General features: G+C 46.5%; 1 protein-coding gene across 1 annotated transcript in view; it reads right to left on the bottom strand.

Annotated features, from left to right (window-relative positions):
• Positions 1 to 12,175, bottom strand: part of dnai1.2 (dynein, axonemal, intermediate chain 1, paralog 2) — a 464,908-nt gene that overhangs the window by 310,174 nt on the left and 142,559 nt on the right. The window contains exon 7 of the mRNA XM_085974010.1: positions 4,504 to 4,617. Within this exon, the coding sequence (XP_085830136.1) occupies positions 4,504 to 4,617 (114 nt within the window). The remainder of the gene's footprint in view (positions 1 to 4,503; positions 4,618 to 12,175) is intronic.

Raw genomic sequence — 12,175 nt, 5'->3', positions numbered from 1 at the left:
TTCCACAGTGATCAAATGCCTTGATCAAGTCTTTTCCCTTTCCGGTACGGCCAATTTCATCCACTCTGATCGGGGTCCCTCCTTCATGTCAAGCGAACTCAAAAGTTATCTCTCCCAATGGGGAATCGCCACAAATAAAACAACACCGTACCATCCCATCGGTAACGGACAGGTTGAGAGATACAACACTATTATTTGGAATGCTGTTCATCTTGCACTGAGGTCACGCAACCTACCAGACCAGCAGTGGGAAACTATGCTCCCTGATGTGTTGCATTCCATCAGGTCTCTCCTTTCTATGTCTACCAATGTCACACCTCATGAGCGATTCTTCAGCTTCCAGCATCGCTCCACCCATGGGACGTCTCTACTGTCATGGTTGGCAGTTCCCGGCCCCATGCTGCTCCGAAGATTCTTCCGATCATCTAAAACCGATCCTCTCGTCGACGAGGTAGAACTCACGGATGTCAACCCCACGTACGTGCACGTGCGGTACACTGATGGCCGGGAGTCCACCGTTTCGCTCCGGGACCTGGCTCCCTGTCCGGCCGGTTCCATGGACCCAACCAATAGAGGGACCCACGGGGATGATGCCGACACTCTGCGCTCTGCCGAAGATGACGCCCTACCTGGGGCATCGAGAGATCTGCCAGCTGCCCCACTGGAACCACTCGGGGAGCCGAGCACTCCCCGTGGGATGGCCACCCGAGTCAAGCCCCGGCTATCCAACAGGATGAAGCCAGTTCTGCGCCTGTGGGGACCCGCACCCGGAGTCACGATCTCCCCAGCCTCCCTCGGGTCCTGTCGATCCACCGGTACGGATCAAGTGGCCCAGGGACCAAGACACGGTCCGGGGAGACGTGCCTTCTAGCCATAAACAAAAATCTAAAAGGCTGCGGCTATTCGTGGTCCGCCTGATCCACTAAGAGGAAGTCGTCGGACTTCCAAATCTTTTAGGCAGGAAGAATGTTATAAATCTCATCATTCATCAAGAAACTACTTGTGAAATAACGCTGGACGGCCAGCTGGTGGCGCCGTCCAAGGAGTATAAATACTCGGGCATGGGCCCAGCTTTTCAGGGACATTTTGTAAGACAAGGAACTAGTGAAGTACAACTAGACCTCCATGTTCTGAAACAAGTTGATTAAAGCCTTGCTTTATGCTCAAACCAAGTGCATAGTGAGTTTTATTACGTCACGCAGCGCATGCCTAAACCCGGAACTTGCACTGCCTTTATGGGCACGTGCGCACCTCGTACGCACCCGCTGGGGCCGCAAATTATGGCCCGTTAACTCTGTTTCTCTCTCCAGAGATGGTGCCTGACCTGCTGAGTATTTCCAGCATTTTCTGTTTTTATTTCAGATTTCCAGCATCCGCAGTATTTTGCTTTTGGAAAGGAATTCATGATGGGGTGGAGGTGCCAATAGTCCTCATCACCCAATTGTTCCACTGCTAGCTCACTCAATTTCAGGCCAGATAGCGGAGAAAATCTATTGTAATAAGTCAGCAACCTCACTAGCAGTGCAGTATGCTTTCTGCTTTTACACTACTGATGTATGCCAGGAGTACATATCAGGAAATTGCACATCCCCAGTCCATTAATTTTAAGAGCAGAAAATTTACAACTAAATGCTTTAATGTAAGAACATTAAGGCAGGCATTAGTTAATTATGGGGAAAGTGCGGTGGTGGGGTAACCTAAGGGCACAAAATGAGCTGCGGAAGGGTCAGAGGAGGAGGCTGGGAAGCACAAACACTCGAAAGCTTGAGACCTTGTGGTTCAAAGGGCAGTTTGGGTCCTATTTTTCTGAGTCACCCTCACCCTCCCAATATTGCCAGATCCCAGCACCCCTAGTAATACCAGGCCCCAATGCTCCAAAATCCCCAGCTCTGTCCTGCTGGACCTCAGGAACCCCCTTCCAAGAATTTCTCCCCACTCAAAGATGCTGGCACTCCCTCGAACTGCTCACAAACCCACTGTCTGCATTCCCAGTGCTACCTGAACCCAGGAACATCCCAATGCTCCCAGACTCTGAGGACTCTCTCACTTGTGCCCCTAAATCTCAAGATCTCTCATCCCAGGATCTGCCCATTGTTACTGGAATTTACCTCTCTTGTGCACTTGGAACACTGCACCCCTCAATGTTCACTCTAAGTTACGATAGCAAAATACTGCGGATGCTGGAAATCCGAAATAAGTTCTAAGTTACGCGGCTGTAATGGGAAAGCAGGCCGCTCACCATCTTTTCCATTTTAAATACTGCGCAGGCACAGAAATTTAAAGGGGCCACGCATTAAAAGAAACAGGTCGCACAGAACAAAGCACAGCTTATAGGGAACATTGCACCCCTCCCTTTAAAATACTGTGATCCTGAAACCCCATTCCCGTATTGCCAGATCTTAGGCCCTTTGCCAGTGCTTCCAGGACCCAGAGCCACGTGAAATGCTGATAAGTCAGTATCCCTGGTAATACTACTTGGAATGAAAACCCTGTTCTTATAAATGTCTGTCTCACTGTGAGTAACATGACAGGAGATCTACCCTTTGGCACACTTTCATCATCAAGGGCTTCAAACTGTAATACAACCTAGCTGCACATTGCATGTTTCCTTTACGATACTCACAAGGAGCTAAAACTTCAGCATGTCTGTCACTGTGCATGTGCTCTTTTAACCTGTATCGGGGGAGGGGGTGGTTCTAGCCACGATCAGGGGGTTGGGGTGGGTGTGGTGGGGGGGACCTGGGGCAGGTGAGGCCCAAGGCTTCCTTGTGCGGCCCGGAGGTGCACTGTTCCTCCTGGCCCACTAGAAAAAATAAAATTAAATAAGAACATAAGAAATAGGAGCAGGAGTAGGCCAATCGGCCCCTCGAGCCTGCTCCGCCATTCAATAAGATCATGGCTGATCTGATCCTAACCGCCAATCCACTATGACAGGACTATCTCCTGAATCTAACAGAATTAGACACACGAAACAGGAGCAGGATCAGGCTACACGGCCCCTGGGCCCGCTCCGCTACCCACAGGGCCATGACCGATCCGCACCTAAACTCATGTCCAAATTCCTGCCCGCTCCCCGTAACCCTTAATTCCCTTTTCTTCTAGGAAACTGTCTATTTCTGTTTTAAATTTATGTAATGATGTAGCTTCGACAGCTTTTTGGGGCAGCATATTCCATGGACCTACCACCCTCTGAGTGAAGTAGTTCCTCCTCATCTCAGTTTTGAAAGAGCAGCCCCTTATTCTAAGACTATGCCCCCTAGTTCTAGTTTCACCCATCATCTGGAACATCCTCCCCGCATCCACCCGATCCAACCCCTTCACAATCTTATATGTTTCAATAAGATCGCCTCTCATTCTTCTGAACTCCAATGAGTAGAGTCCCAATCTACTCAACCTCTCCTCATATGTCCATCCCTCATCCCCGGGATTAACCGAGTGAACCTTCTTTGTACTGACTCGAGAGCAATTATGTCTTTTCTTAAGTATGGACACCAAAACTGTATGCAGTATTCCAGGTGTGGTCTCACCAATACCTTGTACAACTGAAGCAATACCTCCCTATTTTTATATTCTATCCCCCTAGCAATGAAAGCCAACATTCCATTGGCCTTCTTAATCACTTGCTGCACCTGCATACTAACCTTTTGAGTTTCGTGCACCAGGACCCCCAGATCCCTTTGTACTTCAGTACTTTCCAGTTTCTTGCCATTAAGATAATAACTTGCTCTACGATTTTTCCTGCCAAAGTGCATAACCTCACACTTTCCAGTATTGTATTCCATCTGCCAAATCTCTGCCCACTTACTTAGCCTGTCTACGTCCCCTTGCAGGTTTTTTATGTCCTCCTCTCTCACTACTTTCCCTCCCATCTTAGTATCATCTGCAAACTTTGATATGTTGCACTCGGTCCCCTCCTCCAAATCGTTAATATAGATTGTAAAGAGTTGGGGACCCAGCACTGACCCCTGCGGAACACCACTGGTTACTGATTGCCAGTCTGAGAATGAACCATTTATCCCAACTCTCTGCCTTCTGTTAGATAGCCAATCCTCTATCCATGCCAGAATATTACCCCCAATCCCGTGATTTTTTATCTTAAGCAATAATCTTTTGTGTGGCACCTTGTCAAATGCCTTTTGGAAGTCTAAATACACTACGTCCACTGGTTCCCCTTTATCCACCCTGTATGTTACTTCCTCAAAGAACTCCAGCAAATTTGTCAAACATGACTTCCCCTTCATAAAACCATGCTGACTTTGTCTTATTAAACTATGATTATCCAAATGTCCTGTTACTGTCTCCTTAATAATGGACTCCAAAATTTTACCTACCACAGATGTTAGGCTAACCGGTCTATAGTTTATGTTTTTAATTTACCTGCTGGGCCTCTTCTGGCCAACGATCCTGCTCCTGACAGGTCAAGCCTGTTTCCGCCAGGCAGGGGTTGCAGGAGGAAAGGGGCGTTAGAAGCGGGTACTCTATGAACAAGTCGTACTGGCTTACCCTCATAGGGTTATTGAAAGTCTGAGAAGCTCTCTCACTGAAGTTGAACTGGTTGGGGACTTTTCGTTCCTGTTTAGGTCTTATTACTTCCTTCTCTTCTTCCTCTGCTTTTTCCTGCAAAATAACACAGATAAATTTATGCATAAAATGACTGCATTTCAGCCACAAGTTTTTGCAATAGAATCATTTAATTAGGTTACAAATTAAAATCCTATGGATTTCTTTTATTAGATGCAATTTCTAAAAAAGCGAAAATTAATTTCTGCCAGAGTGCATAATCTAGGCTGACACTTAAGCACAATACTGCACTAATCTGGCGGCTGATCCAGTGTGGCACCCTCTCTATGGGATCTGTGAACAGAGCAAGCAACAGCAAGGCTCTTCAACCAGTCACATTGAGAATCCTCACTGAGACAAGCAGTCTAAACCAGGAAGTATAAAGCAGTAGGTATAAATTAGATTGAAATCATGTAAAGAAAGCAGAATAAAGATTGGGAAAGACAGATGAGATTAAGAGAAAGAGATAAAAGAGACAGACAGAAAAAGTAAAAACATTTTTTTAATTTTAATTTTTTTTTAAATCTCCAACACTAATTAACTTCTGAAGGAATGAGACTCCACACTTATAAAATTAAATATTTAGGGCCAGAGAGGTTGTTTGGCAGTAATTAACAATTATCACGCTGTTAAAAATTCACTTACTCCTGAATGCACCAGCCCTAACTTTTAATGGCGTCTTTAGTGGGCAACTAGTGGGCAAGTACCCCAAGTTCACACCATTGCACGCCTTTCAGTGAGGACTGCTAAAGCGCACCCTGCAGAGGAGCGGGGTATCCTTGATATCTACTTATGGATTTCCGCGTTTAAATGCGCATGTGCAGGCATGAGAACTTGCTGTCAGATTTACTGCGTAATAATGATGAGCGCTGTTAGCCTCACCGTTATTAATGCAAAATCTAGCCCATAATAAACAGTAGTCAGCACGGATTTCAAAAGCGAAGATCATACTTGACCAACTTTATTGAATTCTAGGTTCGCTAGATTGATCCCTGGGATGAGGTTCACTAAATTGATCGCTGGGATGAGAGAGTTGTCCTATGAGGAGAGATTGAGTAGATTGGGCCTATACTCTCTTACGTTTAGAAGATTGAAAGTTGATCTCATTGAAACATATAAGATTCTGAGGAGGACTGACAGGGTTAATGCTCAGAGGTAGCTCTCAGGATAAGGGGTCGGCCAATTAAGACAGAGATGAGGAGGAATTTCTTCACTCAGTGGGTTGTGGATCTTTGGAATTCTCTACCTTAAAGGGCTGTGGATGCTGAGTCATTGAGTATATTCAACTCTGAGATAGATACATTTTTGGACTCTAGGGGAATCAAGGGATATGGAGATTGGGCAGGAAAGTGGAGTTGAGGTCGAAGATCAGCCATGATCTTATTCAATGGCAGAGCAGGCTCAAAAGGCCGTATGGCCTTCTCCTGCTCCTAATTCTTATGTTCTTATGTTCTTTGAAGAAGTAACAGAAACAGTAGACAAGGGTAATGTAGTGGACGTAATATATTTAGGTTTCTAAAAAGCCTTTGATAGATTCATGACTATGTCAAAACAACAGCCTAACACAGTCAGACTCACTGAATTATACCTTTCAGCCAAAGTCCCAGGCTGCTCCATCACTATCCCTGGGTACGTACTGTACCACGGCCGGACAGACCCAACAGAGGTGGCGGCAGTGGTATACGGTCAGGAGGGAGTGGCCCTGGGAGCCTTCAATGTTCACTCCAGACCCCATGAACACTCATGACATCACGTCAAACACAGGCAAGGAAACCTCCTGCTGATTACCACCTACCCCACTCTCTCAGCTGATGAATCAATACTCCTCCATGTTGAACACCACTTGGAGAAAGCACTGAGGGTAGCAAGGACACAGAATGTACTCTGGGTGGGGGGCTTTAATGTCCATCACTAAAAGTGGCTCAGTGGCACCAATAAAGACTGAGCTGGCCGAGTCCTGAAGGATATAGCTGCCAGACTGGGCATGTGGCAGGTGGTAAAAGAACCAACACGAGGAATAAATCTACTTGACCTTGTCCTCACCAATCTACCTGTCGCAGATGCATTTGTCCATGACAGTATTGGTAGCAGTGACCACTGCACAGTCCTTGTGGAGACAAAGTCCCATCTTCACACTGAGGACACCATCCAAAGTGTTGTGTGGCACTACCACTGTGCTAAATGGGATAAATTCAGTGTTTGTTTTGAATAGGTGCTAATCACCAGGAGCAGGGGAGCTGAGTTAACACTTGTAAATTGGGTGAGGCTCGTAGTGTATAAGAGTAAACATTTCTGCAGAGCACAGAGCGGTCTGAGCAGAGCGGGATTAAATGGAGTGGACTTGAACAGGGTGTTTTATTTGGGAATTTGGAAAGAGTGAGAATTCAGAGAAGAGGGGGAGGGAGTTGTTGCTTTTTGCCTACACTACTTGTAGTGCTTTATGTTACAGGTAGATTTTTAATTTCAGTGCCCTTAACTTAATCTAGATAAAGTAAGTAGTCAAGAAACTACACTGTAAACTAAGTTACCGAAATACAAATTTAATTAAATTTAATTAAATAAAACAAGGTTATATAGGGAGGGCAGTGCAAGTGGTGTGCCGCAACTACAGCATGTGGGAGTTTGTGGAGAGCACTGTGATCCGGACAACCATGTTTACAGTAAGTGCCTGCATCTTGAGGAACTTCAGCTCAGAGTTTTTGAGTTGGAGGAGTCTGAGGTGCAGACATTGCGCGGCATTAGGGATGGGGAAAGTTACCTGGACACTTTGATCCAGGAGACAGGCACACCCCTTGGGTTAGGTAGTGGTACAGGTCTGGTTAGTGGTCAGGGACAGGAGGGTGTGATTGCAACTCAGGCAGGTAAGGGGACCCCGGTTGCAGTGCTGGAGGAGCCTCAGCCTTTTTCCTTGTCCAACAGGTATGAGGTGCTTGCTGCCTGTGTGGATGAAGGAAAAGCCTGCAGGATGGATGAGCAGGCTGGCCATGGCACCATAGTGCAGGAGGCCATTCAAGTAGGGGGAGTGAAAGGGAATGTAGTTGTGGTAGGGTCAGTATAGTCAGGGGGATAGATACTGTTCTCTGCAGCCGCAACCGAGAGTTCCGAAGGTTGTGTTGCCTGCCCCGGTGCCAGGGTTAAAGACATCTCCTCGCGGCTGGAGAAGAACTTGGAGTGGGAGGGGGAGGATCCAGTTGTCGTGGTCCACATAAGAACCAACGACATAGGTAGAACTAGGAATTAAGTTCTGTTGAGGGAGTTTGAGGAGCTAGGATCCAAATTAAAAAGCAGAACCTCAAAGGTAATAATCTCTGGATTGTTACCTGAGCCACGTGCAAATTGGCATAGGGACAAACAGATTAGAGGTTTAAATACATGGCTCAAAGAGTGGTGTGGGAGGAAGGGGTTTCATTTCATGGGGCACTGCCACCAGTACTGGGGAAAGAGGGATCTGTTCCGTTGGGATGGGCTCCACTTAAACCAGGCTGGGACCAGTGTCCTGGCGAACCAAATAACTAGGGCAGTAGACAGGGCTTTAAACTAATGAAGGGGGGGGTGGTGGGAGGATTCAGGAAAGAGTAAATTTAAAAGCAGCGACAGAAATGTCAAGGCTCTAGCGTAGAGTAGAGTTCTGGGTAAAAATAAGCAGAGTGAGTCAGGAAGGGACAGAGAGAGTAACAAAGGTAATAAGGTATCAGCTACTAAGGTGACATCAGGGAAAAATAGAAATAAGTCAAAGCTAAAGGCACTATATCTGAATGCATGAAGCATTCACAACAAAATATATGAATTAATAGTGCAGATAGAAATTAACAGGTTTCATCCAATAGCCATAAAGGAAACATGGTTCTAAAGAGGCCATGGTTGAGAACTAAATATTCCAGGATATCTAACTTTTAGAAGCGATAGGCAAAATAGAAAAGGAGAAGGGGTAGCCCTGATAATAAAGGATGGGATAAAGACAGTAGAGAGAAAAGATCATAGCTCGGAAAATCAAGAAGTGGAATCAGTTTGGGTGGTGCTAAGAAACAGCAAGGGGCAGAAAACATTGTTGGAAGTTGTTTATAGGCCCCCAAACAGTAGTTGTAATGTAGGGCAGAGTATAAATCAGGAAATTAGAGGTGCATGTAACAAGGGTAATACAGTAATCATGGGGGACTTCAATCTACATATAGACTGGGCAAACCAAATTTGCAGTAATAGTGTGGAAGACGAATACATGGAATGTATGCAAGATAGTTTTCTAGATCAGTATGTTGAGGAACCAACAAGGGAACAGGCTCTTTTAGATCTAGTATTATGCAATGAGAAAGGGTTAATGAATAACCTTGTAGTAAAGGGGCCTTTAGGGAAGAGTGACCATAATATAATAGAATTTTATATTGAGTTTGAAAGTGATTTAGTTAAATCCGAAACTAGGGCTTAAATCTAAACAAAGCAAACTACGTAGGTATGAGAGGCGAGTTGGCCAAGGTAGATTGGGAAACTACATTAAAAGGTATGACAGTAGATAAGCAATGGCTAGCATTTAAAGAAATAAGACATAATTTATAACAAACATACATTCCTTTAAGGCACAAAAACTCCACAGGAAAAGTGGTCCAACCGTGGCCAACAAGAGAAGTTAAAAATAGTATTGGATCAAAGGAAGAGGCTTATAATTGTAAGATTCGAAATTTTCAGCAATAATCACGCAAGAAAACAGGATAAAATAAGACAGTTTATTGACCAAAGTAAGCTTGCACAGAAAAACCTTTGATAAAAGGGCATACAAAATGGCCGCCGGGCCTCGTGATCAGTTTTCTGGACCATTTGATTTCTGTTACTGCAAGCCAGACAGGCTTGTGGATTGAAGACAGTAAGCCCGCGAAAGCCAGTATCGGGGAACCGAAACTCAGGGAAACAGCATACATATTCAATGGATTCTAAGTACAGGATGGGGCCCATCAAGATATGGGCGGACAATGCATGAACACTTATACCCATTTAATGTACAAAGGAGAAACCGTTTAACAGCCATCAAGGGAAATCTCCAGACCGATCAATATGCGAACCGAGTCACGGTGACAATGTAAAAGACATTAAAAGACATTATCGGCCAGGAAGGCCAGTTAAGTTATCACCGGCTCCCGTTACAAGACAAAGCGCCCCTGCAGAGATTTCTGCCCGCCAAAATTAATACAAAGACAGGACTATGATTTGGCGGGAGATAAGACTGTCCCAAAAGGGTATAACTATGGATTTTGAAAAGTCCATCAGCGCCTCTTCTACCTCGGTAGCTTCGGAATCGATCAAGACGCTTCTTCTTTTTAAAGACGCTTCGGACGGACAATTTCGGTGAAAAGACAACGTGGTCGGTGTTCAGCCAGACAAGGCTCGGCCACGACGGGAAGACGACAAGGGTGGCCCGGGTGCTGTTGTCGGGAGATCATCGACGACCCAGGCCGAAGGAGAAGACACCCTCAGGAAAACCGACGATCCAGGCCGGAGAGAAAGGACATTCCGGGCCTGACACTTCCGTGCCTCAACATCCCATCGGGTTGTTGTTCTGTTCCATGAACCCAAATCGACAACAGACCGAGTGGATCTCAACCTTGACGAGCGCTCATCGAGGCTGTATCTACTGCCCCATCGCCTGAGAGAAAAACAAGCTGCGCCAGAAGTTTCCAAATCCACGTGACGACGGAAAGCTGTGCCAAAAGGCTGCGAACCCCTTTTTCGCGATTTTGAGAGTGGTGAGCATGATCCCGAGTTCCTCAGGTCGAAACTTAGTTTAGGTATAGGGGAGGGAGTTAAGGGTAATCGAAATGTGTTTTCCCTTTTACGATGTGCCGTGTGTTCCCCATTTCCATAGAGTCAAGTTCATAAATTTGTGCATGATTGTAGTTACTTTAATCTGTGCCTATGACATGTATTTTGTAATGCTTCAAACTGTTTAAAAATAAAAGCATCCATTTCGTGCTATTCAACCTGGTCTATTGAGTCCTTTCTCTGCACTACAGTTCTCTGCATCTAAGTCCAAGGTCTAGAACCGTAGGGGAGAGTGGGTTGAACCACTCAAGGGTAATTATTGCACAAAGCCTGGCAGGAGGCCAGAATGAGCAAGAGAAACCCCCTACAGAAATGGCGACCGCGGCAGGACCTTGGCAGCAGGAAAGTAGTGTGTTAGATCAAGGTCTGAATAAACGAAATGTGATGGATGAAAGAATAGCGGATTATGTTTTTGGAAAAGTCAACCTCACAAAACAATGGATATCTGACCTATTAAGGGACAGGCGCCCGCTAGACGCAGCCATCAAGTGGACAGAGGGAAAAGAGCATAAGAAATCTGTAGAAAAGGCGGTCTGGCTGATGTGCTACAAGAAGCAAGTCCAGCTTTTGGACCAAGTCGTTGCAGCACAAACAGCCCAGATCAAAGGGTTGCTTACAGACGTAGAGGAAAAGGTTGCGGGAGGTCAAAAACTGATTGAATCGCTTAACGCGCTGAATCAGGAACGCCACTCCACAACTCGCTGCCACGAAACCCGGGTAGAGTATTTAAAATGTCAGGTCATTGAAGCCAAGGCCTGTGAAGGTAGAATGAGAGACAGGTGTTTCCGCCTAGCTAAGCAGGTAGAGGCACAAGAGGAAAAACTTCTGGGAGCCAGGGCAGCATATAAGATGGCCATGGAGGATAGATCTGAGAGCACCGACCACAGCGCTTGCCGCTGGGAGCAAGAGGACCTGAGAACGGCCCTAGCCAAGGCAAACGGGTTGGTGTGTCTCATAAACCCACCAGCGAGCCAGCTATTGCTAGCCAGGGAATCCAAAAGACCGATTCCACAAGAGATAGTTCAGGAACCAACCCCCGAACCCTCTGCGCCTCCTGCTTATGATGAGTCTTGGACGCCGGGGAAGGAAACGGAGACGGTAGATGAAGAGATTCTTGAGGTAGAGCAACACCAGATAGTAGAGTCGGGGCCGGCGCCGATGTGTCCAACTCGACACCGGAGGCTCGGTCCGAATGAAGACAATGGCGAGGACGGACCCCTTGTGAATCAGATCATAATGCCCCACAGCGCACAACAGCTGAGGGCAATGATAAGTCACATCCCAAAACTCTCCGGGTCAGAAGATCCCTCCGTCCATTTTAGGGACGTGGAGCAGACTGCAGCAGTTAATGACTGCGACGGGGTTGAACAGTCCAAAATGCTGCTGTTCTCCCTGGACAGCTCGCTCCTCCAGTGTCTCCCTGACGAGAGCAAGAGAGGGCACAGGGAATATGAGTTGTTACGGGATGAGATCCTGGAGATTATAGGAGAGGGTGACGGAACTCTGTTCCTCCGTTTAGAAAAGACAGTGCAGCTAGAGGGAGAACCCCCACGGGTTTTCGCCGGAAGGTTGTGGCCCGTGTATCGGCGCAGCTGCCCGGGAGGACCGGAACGGAACACGCTAAATGATGAACAAAGGGCTCATTGGCTCCGGTGCCTGGTAGCAGGTTGCTTGCCAATAATGAGGGAGCAGGCCAAAGCATGGTTTGACCCCACTAACGCCCGCTCCACGGAGGAACTAGTACTTGATCAGCTCACGATCAGTTACAGGAACAACAAGGGTAGGAAAACGCCTGTTTTAAAAGGAA

Source organism: Somniosus microcephalus, chromosome 2, assembly GCF_052327205.1.
Source record: "Somniosus microcephalus isolate GS21.2 chromosome 2, FLI_Smic_1.0, whole genome shotgun sequence".
Taxonomy (NCBI): Eukaryota; Metazoa; Chordata; class Chondrichthyes; order Squaliformes; family Somniosidae; genus Somniosus; species Somniosus microcephalus.
Note: the sequence above shows the minus strand (reverse complement) of the source record. Positions and strands in the feature narration are given on the sequence as shown.